The following is a 15963-nucleotide window of genomic DNA, read 5'->3' as shown; positions in this document are numbered from 1 at the left end:
TTTATACCTCTGCCACTGGCAACACCTGAGACTGATTAGGGCCAGGGCTAAGAGTTACGGACCTGTTATGGTCATTCAGATTGATCTATTTATGTGTTTCTGGTAATATTATGGTCCTCGATGACCCGACCCCTGGCCAGTTGGGTCAGGGGATCTTACTATAATCTGATTTAAGTTTTCTGTTTTGTGATGTTTGTTTCAGAACAAAGATCAAATATAGACTAATTCCCCCCCCCCCCTTTTTCTAGCCCATCACAAAATAAATAGTGGATGGATAATGCTCATATGCTCATATTGTCTGACCCAGATGCCTGTTTGTTTCTCTCTCCAGTCCAGACGTGGCAACACTGGCAGTGTAGTCACTGGTCGGCTGAGCTCAGCTGTTGGTGTGTTTACAGTCAGTAAGTCAGTATAGGATGTGCCTGGCTTCATCTTATAAAACACACCTTTTGCCTTCCTTCTTCCTTCCTTCTTTCTTTCCCGCTTTCTTTCTTTCTGACAAAAACGATGCCATAAAACAAGCTATAGGTCGGACGGAGCGAGCAGAGCAGCGATGCACGCGCCGCCCGGCCGCCTGCAGGCTCTGTGTGTGTGCGGCGCGGCGTTAGCATTAGCATTAGCATCGGGAGGAGGACCGACATGGGCCCGTTGTCAGACACCGGGCTGAGCTCCGTCTGCAGCCCGGCCCTGCTGCTCCTCCTCGCGGCCACGGCGGCGCGCTGCCACCACCTCCCCGAGAGGCACGAGGTACAGTTGGATTATTATTATTATTATTATTATTATTATTATTATTATTATTATTATTATTATTATTATTATTATTATTATTATTATTATTATTATTATTATTATTATTATTATTTCTGTTATTGTTGTTGTTATTGTTAGTAATAGAGGTACAGTTGGATTATTATTATTATTGTATTGTATCTGTTATTGTTAGTAATATTATTATTATGCTGCCACCACCTCCCCAAGAGACATGTTAGATACCTCTGAATTAATCATAGTTTAATTTAATATCAAATGATTGTACACTGCAGTGGTTTTCAACCAGTGGTCCTTGTGTGGGGGTTCCAGGTGGTCCCCAGCTCAATGATGGAGAGTTGGTAACTCTTGATAATGTAAAATGCAACCATTTTACGCTCTCCAAGAGTTTTTAGTTATTGTTAAACATTTACAAGAAGACTACGCAATTGGAGAATGTAGAATAGTTGTTGTTATTTTTGATCAACCGTGTGCCTGTTATCTCTCCTAGTCCTAATGATGGTACCAGTAATGTAAATAGGTTTTCAATGCAATGAGTGCAGGGATGGTCTTTTAGATGAGTCCCAGGCACATTTTAGGAGTCCCACTTCAACGACGTTAGGGGTCATATTTTGCCATTTTTACAAATTGCAGCATTTAACTCCTATTTCATTTGATATGGTTATAATGTGGTTATATTCGTGTAGAAAACAGAAGAAGAAATTATGATTATTATAACTAAAGCTTGCAAAATAAACTAGAATAAAAAACAGTACAGTAGTACAGTAGTGCATCCCGTGGATGTTGTTGTTTTATTCCGTCCCTTAACTTTAAAATGTGTGTTTGAATGCAAAATGCACCCTATTTTAATCTGTGGTACCACATCAATGGGATTGTAGGCAAAATGTTATCCAACGATAACAAAAATATATTCTACGTTTTGGGTCTGAGAGGCTAAATGTCATCAAATGGTGATCCGTGGCTCAAATGGGTCTGAGAGGCTATTTTCATATAAAGGTGCATTATTTATTTTCCATTTGAGCCACGGACCACCATTTGATGACATTTAGCCTCTCAGACCCATTTGAGCCACGGACCACCATGTGATGACATTTAGCCTCTCTGACCCGTTTGAGCCACAGACCACCATTTGATGACATTTAGCCTCTCAGACCCATTTGAGCCACGGACCACCATTTGATGACATTTAGCCTCTCAGACCCATTTGAGCCACGGACCACCATTTGATGACATTTAGCCTCTCAGACCCATTTGAGCCACGGACCACCATTTGATGACATTTAGCCTCTCAGACCCATTTGAGCCACGGACCGCCATTTGATGACATTTAGCCTCTCAGACCCGTAACTAGACCCAGAACCACTGATGTACAAGGCACACAACAGGCTGCTTCGGACCGTGCTGCGTCCAGGAGCTGTTCGAGGCTAGTAGAGAGAGCAGGTAGAATGAAATCTTTGAAGATTTGACGAACGGGACTAAGGCGAGGAGAACCAACAAAAAAGGGAGATGTGGTAAAGGGGAGTATCGTGAATGCAGTGTGTCGGGGACTGGACGTTAACTGTGTGTGTGTTTGTATGTGTGTGCGTGCGTCTGTGTGTGTGTGTGTGTGTGTGTGTGTGCGTGCGTGCACGTCTCAGGTCGTGCACCAGGTCTACCTGAAGTCAGAGCGACTGACCAAGAGAAGCTCTCCTCCTGAAGACCTCCACCTCCGAATCCAGATCATCTACGACTCCAGTGTCGACCAGTAAGTTCTTACCATCATTCATGGATTGAAACCCATTTAGACCTGAGGACGATTCTACGAATGTCTTCTAAATCCTGGCAGTTTTCTGAAAAACCCTATGTTTCTATGTCAGTGGTTCTCAAAACTATTTCATGTCAAGGACCCCCAGAAATATATGTAATTGGCCGCCGACCCCCATCTGAAAATATGTTGTTCCAGGGGACCCCCCCCCCCCAGAAGCAAAGATTTGAGTTAAAAACGTTGGCTCTGAAAGAATATATATTCAAAGATTTGCGCCACATTTTCACGATGTTTCAAAAATAGCAGACCTACAAGCTTGTAGATCTGCTATTTTTCAATAGCTAAAGCATAACATAATGCTTTAAAACACCAAAAGGGGTTCCCGTCCAGAATGGATTAAAGTCATTTTGGATTCCATAGAAGTCAGCGTGTCTTCTAGAAGTGTGTCCTGTGTGTATTTTTTTTCTGGCTTTCGCCTTTATTTTATATTTTTGAGGGGTGCCAGCCCCTCCTATACACACGTTTAATGTTTGTCTTTAGTTCAATGTTTGTTTTGAACGCATTTACAACTAGAACAGGCACTCTGTCGAGTGCCTACTTGCTTGTTGCACACAAGTAAGCCATAAATGGCCTACTAGTGCGCAAGCAGAGCGCGCAAGTACTGTCGACCGCTACAAATTGTCAAATCTCAGCTTCTCTGTGAAAGAACGTTTGAAATATTGAATTATTAGGTTTAGCTATTTGCTACGTACCTAGTTTTTGTAGGTAAAAAAGTAGTATTGTGAAGTATGGTAAAAGCGACGGCTTTCGATGGTGACTTATATGTCGATCAGTGTCGGGTGGATTAAAGGAAATGCCTCTATGTATATGTAATTTGTAAGTTGATTAGCGGTATACTGTGGTTACTTTGCGCCCCGTTTGATGCGTATGTATCGTGCCAGCATATGACGTCGGGGTATAACTGGTATAACTAGCTCTCAATGATGACGTAATAAAGATGTGGATTAAAGGACCCAATGCCAGGGTGTAATTGGTTTGTTTTTGTTTTTGTGTCGGGAGGATTAAAGGTAATGCCCCCATGTATACATGTATGTAATCTGACACCACTGCCGTATCAGGCACAAGTAGTCATTACGTCATATTGTCTCTGTATTGTTAATGGTGGCGTTTAATGTTTGTGTTTGCACCGTTTGTTTTATATCACCATTACATCACCTAATCAACATGAGTTAGACTTAAAAAAATAAATGAAATGGAGGGATAGACGGTAGGCTGACAGGAAATGGGAAGGGAGATTGGGGGGGCATGCAGTAATGACGGTCAGGATCGGGAGTCGAACCCGCGGCACACTGCCAGACTGGATTACCAGCCAAGGTGCCTGGACCGCTGAGCCACAGCCCAGGCTGTAGATAAGCCCATGTTTTGTATATTAGTTCTTTCAGTCTTCTCAGAAAACCCTAATGATCTCAGATATTTCATCATAACCGCAATCGTTAACACCTCAATCTGCAATCCCTTCAACTGGTTAGCTGTATGTATGGCGACCAAAACATGATCATTTTACATAAACCCCTTTTGGTGTTTTAAGGATTATGTCATACTTTAGCTATTGAAAAATAGCATATCTACAAGCTCATAGCGTGGCACAGAGTGCCGCACTAAGAGCTTGTATATCTGCTATTTTTGAAAAATCGTGAAAATGTACCTCAAATCTTTGAATATATATACAGTATATATTCTTTCAGAGCGAACATTTTTAACTCAAATCTGTGTGTAATTGGACACATGCGCGCTAGTGTGTGGTGACTCCTTTCATGCTGTTTCACAAATCACACATTATTAGGACTTGGCCTATAGCGACATTTTTCAGTCGTGAGATTTTATTTTGCTTTAACCCATTCAGGACGGGAACCCATTTTGGTGTTTTAAGCATTATGTCAAACTTTAGCGGTTGGAAAAATTGCAGATCTACATGCTCGTATCGCGGCACTCAGTGCCACGCTACGAGCTTGTAGATCTGCTATTTTTTGAAAGAAATGGCTTGATAACTGGTCATTTTAGGTTTAAATAAGTTAATGTCCGCGGAATATGAACTAAGCCGCGGAATCGAGACTTTTTTTCCACGGATTCCTGCGGGGACTCTCTATGTAGCATTCAGAAGGTGTACAGTTGGGTGCCACCGATATTGTCCCTTATCATTTGACCCATTTAGGCCTGACCTCAACATTTTAAAAAATCCTTCTAAATCCACCAGTTTTCTGAAATAAATATTTTCACGATTTTTCAAAAATAGCAGACCTACAAGCTCGTAGCGCGCCACTCGGTGGCGTGCTATGAGCTTGTAGATCTGCTATTTTTCAATAGCTAAATTATAACAATGTTTAAAACACCAAAAGGGGTTCCCGCCCAAAATGGGTTAACTGTCCTTTTGCGCAGATCACGCAAACCTCAGCAAAAAGAAAAGGACAATATCGATGGCCTCCAACTGTAGTTCCAGACTCTATATAGCATTCAGAGATTGTGGAGAAAAAGAAGGCTTAGCCCAAGCGACCAGTGGCTGTATTAGGTAGGTTGCTCAGATCTGGACTGGACACGACGGTGTTGTATTTATTTATGTTTTGGACTCAGCGGACCCCATATAGCTGTACTAGGTAGACGCGCAGATGCATGTGTGGAGATCACGATGCGTTGTTTTTTGATGATTAAACCTAAAACAATTTATTTGTATTGTTGAATGTTGCTTCTTTTGTTTGTCTTTTAAAATGAGCATACATGAGTGTATACCATTCGTCTACCGGCGTTAATTATGTATACATGCATATTACATTTGGAGTATTAATCCATTCTGGGCGGGAACCCCTTTTGGTGTTTTAAGCATTGTTATACTTTAGCAGCTATTGAAACATAGAAGATCTACAAGCTCATAGTGTGGCAGCTGAGCTTTTAGGTCTGCTATTTTTGAAAAATTGTGAAAAAGGTGGCGCAAATCTTTGAATATATATATTCTTTGAGAGTGAACGTTTTTAACTCGACTCTTTGCTCCTGGGGGACCCTGGAACTACATATTTTCAGATGGGGGTCGGCAGCCAATTACATATAGTTTTGGGGGTCCTTGACATGAAAATGTTTGAGAACCACTGACATAGAAACATTTTGTTCAAGAAAACTGTCATGATTTAGAAGACATTTGTAGAATCGTCCTCAGGTCTAAATGGGTTAAAAAGAAGAAAAATCACACCCGTGTGAACTGAGTGGTGTAAGGTCTTATATAGACTGATCAGCTGTGACGTAATGAAATCAGCTCTGACGTAATGAAATCACACCCGGGTGAACTGGGTGACCGTAGCAACCATGCTCATTTTTTGAGCACAGACAGACTAAATAATGAAATCACACCCGGATGAACAGGGTGAACATAGCAACCATGCTCATTTTTTCTGCACTAACAAAGCCAGTTGTAGGAGTGGTTTACACCACTCAATGGTTTACACCACTCAAAAAATGAGCATGGTTGCTATGGTCACCCAGTTCACACGGGTGTGATTTCATTACGTCATACATTACAGACCACCTCAGACCACAGCTGATCAGTCTATATAAGACCTTACACCACTCAGTTCACACGGGTGTGATTTTTATTTTTGGTACGGACAGACACGGGTACATAGCTTTTTGAGTGGTGTAAACCACTCCTACAACTGGCTTTGTTATTGAGTGGTGTAAACCACTCCTACAACTGGCTTTGTTAGTCTGTCTGTCTGTCTGTGCAGAAAAAAAGAGCATGGTTGCTACGGTCACCCAGTTCACCCGGGTGTGATTTCATTACGTCAGACATTAAGTCAGACCACAGCTGATCAGGCTATATAAGACCTTACACCACTCAGTTCACACAGGTGTGATTTTTTTGGTACGAACAGACACGGGTACATCACTTTTTTTGGTACGAACAGACACGGGTACAAAGCCAGTTGTTGGAGTGGTTTACACCACTCAAAAATATCAACATCCGTTAATTAACCGGATAATGCTATCAGCTACCCGGCTGGGAAATTAACCGTCACAGACATCCCTACTAGCACCACTCAAAAACACCTCCCTGCTCTGTGCTGCCCTCATGTGGCTGTTCTCCATCTCTACAGGCTTCCTGCAGACAACAGAAGACTGGTGAAGGTGAGTTCCGATTCCCTTTTAACGATTCCAGGACTGTAACTCTGAGAGAGACCAAACGGACCCTTACAGGACTGTAACTCTGAGACCCTTATGGGTCCATTTGGTTGCATTTGTAGGCTACACGTTTTGAGTACCACAGAAACGGTTCCAAATAGTCCCAATCCCTAGTAGTCACACTGCTATTCTGTTCTCACTACACTGTGTGTGTGTGTGTGTGTGTGTGTGTGTGTGTGTGTGTGTGTGTGTGTGTGTGTGTGTGTGTGTGTGTGTGTGTGTGTGTGTGTGTGTGTGTGTGTGTGTGTGTGTGTGTGTGTGTGTGTGTGTGTGTGTGTGTGTGTGTGTGTGTGTGTGTGTGTGCGACCTTGTGTGTGTGTGCGTGCTCTCCCTCCAGGACCAGCTCTTCCCTCAGGCCATAGACTACCTCCAGAGTGTGTTCAGTGTGAGGCGCAGGGCTGTGGGACCCGTTCTGCTCAGCAGGTCGGTGCTAAAAAAAACGAAGTCCTCGAGATCTGTCATGGAAAGGTGTTAAAGTCACCTGGGCCGTCCCCGAGAAACACGAGATTTGATGATGGGGGTGGGGGGGGTCATCAATATGTCCATACAGGGGTCAAATATGTCTGTGGCAAGACATTTTTACATTTTCTGTTTTTTTCTTTTTTTTTTTTTTTCTTGTTTTCATAAGACCCAATTACTGAAAGTCAAGGAAGGCTCCAGGAATTCTTCAGAATATGTGTGACACTAACATTTGCTTTGACACTATGTATGGCACATTAGGAGTCCAACTAGTACTGGTGGTTCTCAAATATATTTGCAGTGAACCCCCCTTAACTCTGAGAGTGTGCAGGCAGACAGACAGACAGACAGACAGACAGACAGACAGACAGACAGAGGCCTCGTCTTTTTATTTTTTACATGGAACCTAGCTTCAGAGAGAGAGAGAGAGGGGTCTTACCTTGAGGGAAATGACATAACGCAAAAACAATACAAGGGAGATCTACATGTTATTAGTACACAGAGTTAATTTTACTCAAAGCAGCGTGTGTGTGTGTGTGTGTGTGTGGGTGTGTGTGTGCGTGTGCGCCCTTCCAGACAATGTTCCACCAACCAGTACCTCAGGAAGAGAGATGACCCTCACCGCTACTGCCAGGAGGGATGTGCCGAGGTCACGCGCTGCGGACCCGTGGTCGTGCCACAGCGTCACCTTCAGGTCAGCGCTGCTCTCACGCGCACACACCCGATAGAGCGCCAAAGCCCTGACGTCACTCCAGTGTTGATTTTGTCGACTAAAAACCGTGACGAAAAATGTTCGTCGACTACCTTTCGGCAAATTGTATTCGTGACCTTATTCTTTGGGTCATGACCCCACACTTCATGACCATAGGTGAGAGTATAGGAACGAAGATTGCTCGGTAGCTTTGCCTGGCTCAGCTCTCTTTTCGTCACGACAGTGACAAAGTGACGTAGCGGTACAGCGATATATAATACATATATATATATATATAATACCGCCCCTGCCGCTCCGATTCTCCGGCTGATCTCCTTTTCTCCGTCCTTCCCCAAGTATCCTGGGGTCTTGTTCAGGAGTGAGGGAAGCCTAAACTTCAAACAGAAATATTTTTTTTATAATTGTAACGTTCCAATGTTGACTGTAAAATGTAAAAAAATCCGTAAATCCTTAACCCGCTTTGGGCGGGAATCCCTTTTGGTGTTTTAAAGCATTATGTTATACTTTAGCTATTGAAAAATAGCAGATCTACAACTTGTAGGTCTGTTATTTTTGACAAATCGTGAAAATATGCCTCACATCTTTGAATATATATTATTACAGAGTGAACATTTTAACTCAAATCTTTGCTTCTGGAGAGGACCCTGGAATAACATATTTTCAGATGGGGGGGGGGGGGGGGCGGAGGCATATTACAGATCATTTTTGGGGTCCTTGACATGAAATATTGAGCACCACTGATATAGAGTTAGGTTTAGGTTAGGTTAGTTAGGTTTTTCAGAAAACTGTCAGGATTTTGAAGACATTTGTTTTTCATTTCGATGTCGGGCCTAAATGGGTTAATCGCAATTATTTGTGTAAGAATCGTCAACTTGAATTTGAAATTGTGAAAGCCCTACCAACATGTCTCTCACCCTCTCCCCCCTCCCCCCCCCCCCCCCCCCCCCCCCAGCAATGTGCGGTGTGCAGTGCGGGGGGGAAGTGGTGTGGCCCCCGGGGCCCCCCGGACGGCCCCGGGGTGGAGGGCTCCGACTTTGTGCTGTACGTCAGCGGGGTGACCACGGAGCGATGCGGTCAGGAGAACATCGTGGCATACGCAGCCTACTGCCAACTGGAGGCCCAGATGGACAGGTAGTTCACTTCTAGTCAGTTTTAACTAGTTGACTAGTTGCCTAGTTTACTAGTCGACTAGTTGTTTAACTACCTATTATGTGGAAAATAACATTTGTACATTTGAAAACTGTGTACATTGGTGACTATAACTATAATCTACCTGATATTGAGGCCTACAAAGTCAACTAGTACCAACAAGGTCAAAGACTAATTGAAACAATGTGAAACATGGAATAAGTTTAAAAAAATGTTTAAAACGGATATAATACATATATATAGGATAGAATAGCTGGGTACAGTGTGTACGCATACGTTTTTGTGTGTATAAATGTATGTCCTCAAGGGTCTTCTTGTACAGTATATGCTTAGCCTGGAACTCACCTATGCTTTTTATGGCATAGGCAGCTCCCGGCAGGATCCGCCGGGAGAAACTATGCGCAGCTGCGTGACATGAGACTAATTACTTAGATCGACAGAGAGAGAGAGGATTGTGTGGGTGTACAAGCAGCAGAGAGTGAGAGATGTTTGCACTACTCTATGCCGAATTGAAGTGGACTCGGACCCAGACTTTTTTTTTTTATACACAAAGAAGGGGTAGGACCCGATACGTTTTTAACTAAACTTCTTCCTATCCCTTTTTCGAACATAAACTATAAGGATATTAGATATCCATTGTTTTATTTTTTTTTGTTTTATTACCATTTTAAATCTAGTCCTAAATAAATAAATGAAATGAAAAAAAGGTCGACTAGTGGATTTACTAGTCGACTAGTTGAATAGTCGACTAGTTGAATAGTCGACTAGTTGCATAAAGCCCTAACAGGTAGGCCCATATATATTAACTATTTTATTTTGCGGCTAGCTGTTAGCATAAATCCCAGGTCCATGTGCCACCATACGCGTTCACTTTAACCCATGTTAGACCGTAGGACATGTGGAAACGTCATAGCTAATCCAACCGACAGATTACGTGGACGTGTACAGTACACACGTCCTAGCGCATTTTCTTTGATATATATCAAACGAGAGAAAAATAGTCGGGATTTATTTATCTTATTTTTTTGGGGGGTGTTGGCCTCTCCTTGTGCACCATACTCCTTGCTGTTTCGCGCATGCGCGTTGGCGTTCACTTCCCTGTTTACGGCTCAGAAAGGATGCCTCGTATCTCCTAATCTAGGGAGCTCGGGATTATTCAGCGACTCGTAGTCATAGCGAGGTAGGCAAACATTATTCCTCCCGGTTTTTGTACGGAACGGAAGGTGGGGGGGGCTTTCAGAGTAAAAGCTGCCATATGTGCGCGGCGCCCCGAGCTGCTATTTTGAAAGAAATCCCGGCGCTGATTGTGTTAAGAGTCGGAGCTTGCCCCCCCCACACACACTCACTACACACACTATAGTATCATTAGCACAAGCACACACTTTTTACCTTTTCGTCAGAAGCTTTTACATGGCGGGAGCGTCGTGGTACAAAGGCACAAATTAAATTAGAAATTTTGGATGGCAGAAGATCCACCAAGGACAGCTCTCCTGGATTTTGGAGAGGGAGAGCAGAACAAGGAGAGATTTCTTTAAAAAAAATCATAACTTCTGACAGGAATGGACTAGAAACTTCCTTTTTTTTTTTACATGCTCAGAAATGTATGTCAGAAATTAATGTCGGATTAAATCATCTCGCGGGACGGAACCGGCCCACGACCGTTTTGGTTGCGATCGTGTTGGTCGTTCTACAGCAATGATTTTGCAGTGGCACTGGTGCTCCCAATTATATTATATCACACAGATTCAAATTCAGGCGCATTTTGCGGTTCAAAACGGTCGCAATTTCGAGCCCTGCCACGTAACGTTCCTCATGTATTTCCTGGAGGGGTCGAAGCTCTCCTCCCACGATGCGCTGCGCTGTTCGCGTTCCGCGGCAGTACAGTTTCCAGAACACTTTCACACACACATACACACTCAGTCTTCTTCCATGTTTCTATGGCTTATTGTGCATATTATTCTTATTGCCTTCCTGCTTGGTCCTGCCTTATCGCTGCTTGCAGCGATTTGTTTTTTCTAGTTGGTCTTGTAACAGGCCTCCTATGCTCTGTGTCTCCCCCTACAGGCCGATAGCTGGCTATGCCAACCTGTGTCCTGCCATGATCTCCTCCCAGCCGCAGGAGTTTGAAGGCATGCTGTCCACCGTCAAACATGAGATCATCCACGCCCTGGTTAGTACAACTACTAGTACTATTTACTACTACTACTAGTACTAGTACTATTTACTACTAACACGAGATCATCCACGCCCGGGTCAGTACTACCTGTAGAAATACCTCTGAATACTACGTAAATATTACATGGTATACCTCCAGGGGGTATTGTAGTAAATGGTGCATTTATATAATTTTCATTCCAAAGACTATGACTAAACTAAAATTAGTGGTGGGCATAGATTAATTTTTTTAATCGCGATTAATCGCACTGCAATCCTGGAGTTAATCGCGATTAAAATGGCTCATTTGAACTCTGCCGAATGCATTGAAAATATGTGTGCGCTACCTAAATAATGTCCAGAAGTAAGTCCTTGTGAACAGGTTTAGACCAGGAGCCCTAATTATGGATACAACTAGCCTATTAATACCTTATATTTCATATTGTGAGTTTGTAGAACTGTTCACAGTGTTGCCAAGTCTAGTCATTATAAGCTACTTTTGACTTGTCTATCTGTAAAGTTTCTTTAAAATATTGGTGGTCCTTGACATGAAAATGCTTGAGAACCACTACTCTAAAACAACATTGGACAATGATGTTTGACAGTCAGCAAAATAGTTGCTTATTTTAGACTTATTTTCTGACTTTTTCGGATTTTCTGACTTGATCTGGCCTGTTAACATTTTCATAGACCTGGTTGCTTGTTTCTCTCTCAGTCACGAAATGTGGCAACCCTGGTGTTGTGATCATATTGTGATACATGGATGGTGGTTTAGCTTAGCACACAACAGCTAACAGGCTGCTGCCTGGATATGGAATATGGATATGGACTTATGGCTCCATCGCTGCCTCTTTCTTTTCTAGTAAGTAGAACGTTTTGTTGGCGTTGCTGTTTACCGTCCCTCTCTCAGACTACAAGTCAGGGGCGAGTGCACTGACTGTCTGACTCCGTCTCCGTGCAGTCTCCGACTGTGCTCCGCCTCCTGTGGGCGCGTTCGGAAATACCACACCGGAGTGCACTCGCCTATTAGTTTGCATTGCACAGTGGGCTCAGTGCGCTATTTCCGAACGCGCCCCACACGCACACACATGCGCGCACACACACGCACACACAGCCCGCCTTCTGGCTGCTGCAGACCCAGCTCCTAGACCCAATTTTGAGAATAGATTAACGGAGATATTTTTTTTATCGCGCATTAAGAGTCTCGAGTTAACGCAGCACGTTAACGCCGATAACGGCCCAGCATTAACTAAAATAGACATTTTGCTGCCAAAAAACAACACTAGCTTCTGTGGGCCGATGGGTAATCTCTCTCCAATGCAATGCTATAGAGCGTCGCAGTCCCGCCCCCTTTCATGGCGACGCCAGGCCCAGGAAATAATTCCCAAAGCATTTTTCCCATAGACATTTCAAAAAGTATTTATTTAAAGACCTTTTCAGCGTCGTACGAAGCCAACTCGAGTTGTGACAAATCATGACAACAAACACAATATTTTGGACCAAACAAATAATTACAAAGAAGAAAAACCACAACAAAAGTGTTGTAACCTGCGGTTTTTTTCTACTTTCTAATTCTTTGTTTGGCCCAAAACATTGTGTTTATTGTCATGCTTTGTCACGACAAGAGTTGGCTTTGTCCGCGGCGTGAACGTCTTTAAATAAATACTTTCTGAAAAGTCTGAGGAAAATGAACAGGGATTTATTTTCCGGGACTCTCGAGGGGGCGGGACTGCGACGCTCTATATGCAGGGGCTGAATTTTTGAATGGTAGAACTGCAACCACTCCCTTACGGAGCTATGTGTGTGGGTGGCTGGGTGGGTGGGTCTGAGCACGAAAACGGCATGGTTGTTTTTCACCACCTGTGCACAACCTAACACACACACACAAACACACACGCACATATTAACTGTATGGTGATTTCGGGTGTGCCAGTACAGTACAGTGACAGTACAGTACAGTACAGTAGAGGGACCCCCACACGGTAACTCAACCGTTTCGGACGCGGGGCGGCTCGCCGGAATCGGGCCGGCACCCTGGGTGCGTTCCTGTGTGTCTGTGTCTGTTGTATTCTACAAATCAGTGGTTTTCAACCAGAAGGGATTCCAGGTGGTCCCCAGCAAAATGATGGAGAGTTGGTAACCAAATGGACCCTCACAGATCTTTAACTCTTGAGAGCGTACGGCGTACAGGTCCATTTGGTTTCATTTTACGCTCTCAAGAGTTAAATTATTGTCAAACAAGCATTACTTAGCATACACATTACATAACTATCTCTACCGCTAGCTGCTAGCATAAACCCCAGTTCCCAGTGCCAGCATACGCGTTCACTTTAAAAGACGGTGTTTGCCCGGAATGCCCCCCCCCCCCCCCCCCCCACACACACACACACACACTACGCACATACACTTTTTTTTGTTTGTAACCCATTTTTCATCCCTGTGTCAATTATCTAATGCGATCCTGGGCTCTACACACCCTCCGCCAACCTAGTCCCCATATATGGGGGACAGGGGTAGAGCAACGGACTTGAACTCATGCTTCCTTCATGCCTGAGTGTCCAAGTTGCTCCTTTACACCTGACGGGGGGGGAAGTTCCTTTCCCCTCCAACAGGCGCCCCGGCTGGCCAGGGGGAGGCAGTTTAGAGACCAGGATTACTGCATGTTTTTTGTGAGGGTTCCTACCCTAGGGGACACGGGGAGACATGCTTTTTTGTTCTTGCTTATGTAGGTCGCTCTGGATTAACTCATTTTGGGCGGGAACCCTTTTTGGTGTTGTATGCATGTTATGCTTTAGCTGTTGAAAAATAGCAGATCTACAAGCTCGTACTCGTTGTAGGTCTGCTATTTTTGAAAAATCGGGAAAATGTAGTCCAAAGCTTTGAATATATATTCTTTCAGAGCGAACGTTTTCAACTTTTTAACTCATATCTTTGCTTCTGAGGGGGTGGTCCCTGAAACGACATATGTTCAGATGGGGGGTCGGCGGCCAATTACAATATAATCTTGGTGGTCCTTGACATGGAAAATGTTTGAGAACCACTGACATGGAAACATGCGTTCTTCTGTCAGGATGTAGAAGACAATTGTAGAATCGTCCTCAGGTCTAAATGGGTTAAGAGCGTCTGCTGAATGCCTACATTGTAAACATGTCGTCCACCAGGGCTTCTCGGCGGGCCTGTTCGCCTTCTACCACGATGACGACGGCAAGCCTCTGACGCCGCGCTTCGCCAGCGGTCTGCCGGCCTTCAACGAGAGGTGAGGTGACCCCTGACCCCTGACCATGACCCTGACAGCCTTCAACAAGAGGTGAGGTGACCCCTGACCCCTGACCATGACCCTGACAGCCTTCAACGAGAGGTGTGGCCAGCAGGAAACGCCTTGCTCGTCCGTCCCGGAGCCGTTTAGCTGCGCACGCAGCCATTCACTTCCTGGTTTACCGCATGGGCTGTCTAAAGAGGACGAGACGCGAAGACGTACGGGCGACGCCATGTTGCTCCATGGAAGGAAAGAAACATGCGCAGTTGAGACCAGGAAGTTGTACATGCACAAATTTGGGGGCATGTACAACTTCCTGGTCTCAACTGCGCATGTTTCTTTCCTTCCATGGAGCACCATGGAGCAACATGGCGTTGCCCGTACGGTCTTCGCGTCTCGTCCTCTTTAGACAGTCCTTGGTTTACGGCAAGGACTATCTAAAGAGGACAGGAAGCGAAGACCGTACGGTGGACTCCATGTTGCTCCCTGGAAGGAAAGAAACATGCGCAGTTGAGACAGAGGAAGCTGAACGCGGATGTGTTGGCTGCATATAGCCCATTGCGCATGTTTCTTTCCTTCCAGGGAGCAACATGGAGTCCACCGTACGGTCTTCGCTTCCCGTCCTCTTTTAATAGTCCTTGCTTTTACGGCCGACAAAACTTGCTATCATCTCTGAATCTACGGCGCTGTCCATGGTTTTGATCAGAACGCAGATGTTCTTGTCCTCATTTCTGACTTAACCAATGCATCTCGTTTGGAATATTAATGCTTCTAGAGAGAGAGATCAGCCTTATTAGCGCGAGGTTGTAATGGAACGTCTCAACCTGGCGGGGCTTTTCAGAGTAAAATCCGCCTCATGTCATCTGCTGGGCACTCCGGGGCATACAAAAGTGTTAATATTCAATTGAAAAGGGCCCTAATAATGGAAATAAAGACATTCATAGAACATTAATACAACTGCTGTCCTAAATGTTGATGTGCTTCTCCTCACAAACAGGTGCGGGCGGGTTAGCTAGTTAAGATGAGCATTCATTGTATATTAACACTTCTGGTGCCTAGGACGTCCAGGGAGTCAACGGCCGTTGACTAGGCAACGCCTCCCTCATCTAACCTGACTCCGCCAGATGGTGGCAGCAGTGAGTTCCTCTTCCTGCTTCCCACCTGGACTCTCTCGGGCAGAGACGATGTGCTCCGAACAAAATGCTGATCGGAGCGATACGCGGTCGTACGCGGCCGCTAGAGGCGGGACCAACGCCGAGACTGGTGACGTATTGAAGCGCTGCCACGGCGCACCTGTAAAACACAACCTAACAGGACTACAACTCGAAATTATTATGGAGATATCAGATTCTTGTTGCGCTGCTTCCGGGTTCATCGTTTCTGCTTGAGAGAGACCAGATGCAGGCAGGAGGAGGGAACTGGTGAACTCAATACTGCCGCAATCTGGCGGAGTCAGAGTCTCATCTGCTTGGCGCCTTTTATTCTGAAATGTCCTGA

At 44.5% G+C, this 15963-nt stretch overlaps 1 protein-coding gene across 1 annotated transcript in view; it reads left to right on the top strand.

Annotated features, from left to right (window-relative positions):
- The first annotated feature begins 331 nt into the window (after positions 1 to 331).
- Positions 332 to 15963, top strand: part of lmln (leishmanolysin-like (metallopeptidase M8 family)) — a 28531-nt gene continuing 12899 nt past the window's right edge. Inside the window, exons 1-8 of the mRNA XM_079518339.1 lie at positions 332 to 747; positions 2406 to 2512; positions 6652 to 6682; positions 7074 to 7159; positions 7772 to 7889; positions 8860 to 9038; positions 11121 to 11226; positions 14372 to 14466. Coding sequence (XP_079374465.1) covers positions 640 to 747; positions 2406 to 2512; positions 6652 to 6682; positions 7074 to 7159; positions 7772 to 7889; positions 8860 to 9038; positions 11121 to 11226; positions 14372 to 14466 — 830 coding nt within the window. The 5' untranslated portion in view covers positions 332 to 639. The remainder of the gene's footprint in view (positions 748 to 2405; positions 2513 to 6651; positions 6683 to 7073; positions 7160 to 7771; positions 7890 to 8859; positions 9039 to 11120; positions 11227 to 14371; positions 14467 to 15963) is intronic.

This window comes from Electrona antarctica (assembly GCF_951216825.1).
Source record: "Electrona antarctica genome assembly, chromosome: 13".
Classification (NCBI taxonomy): domain Eukaryota; kingdom Metazoa; phylum Chordata; class Actinopteri; order Myctophiformes; family Myctophidae; genus Electrona; species Electrona antarctica.
This window is presented reverse-complemented; position numbering and strand designations above follow the sequence as displayed.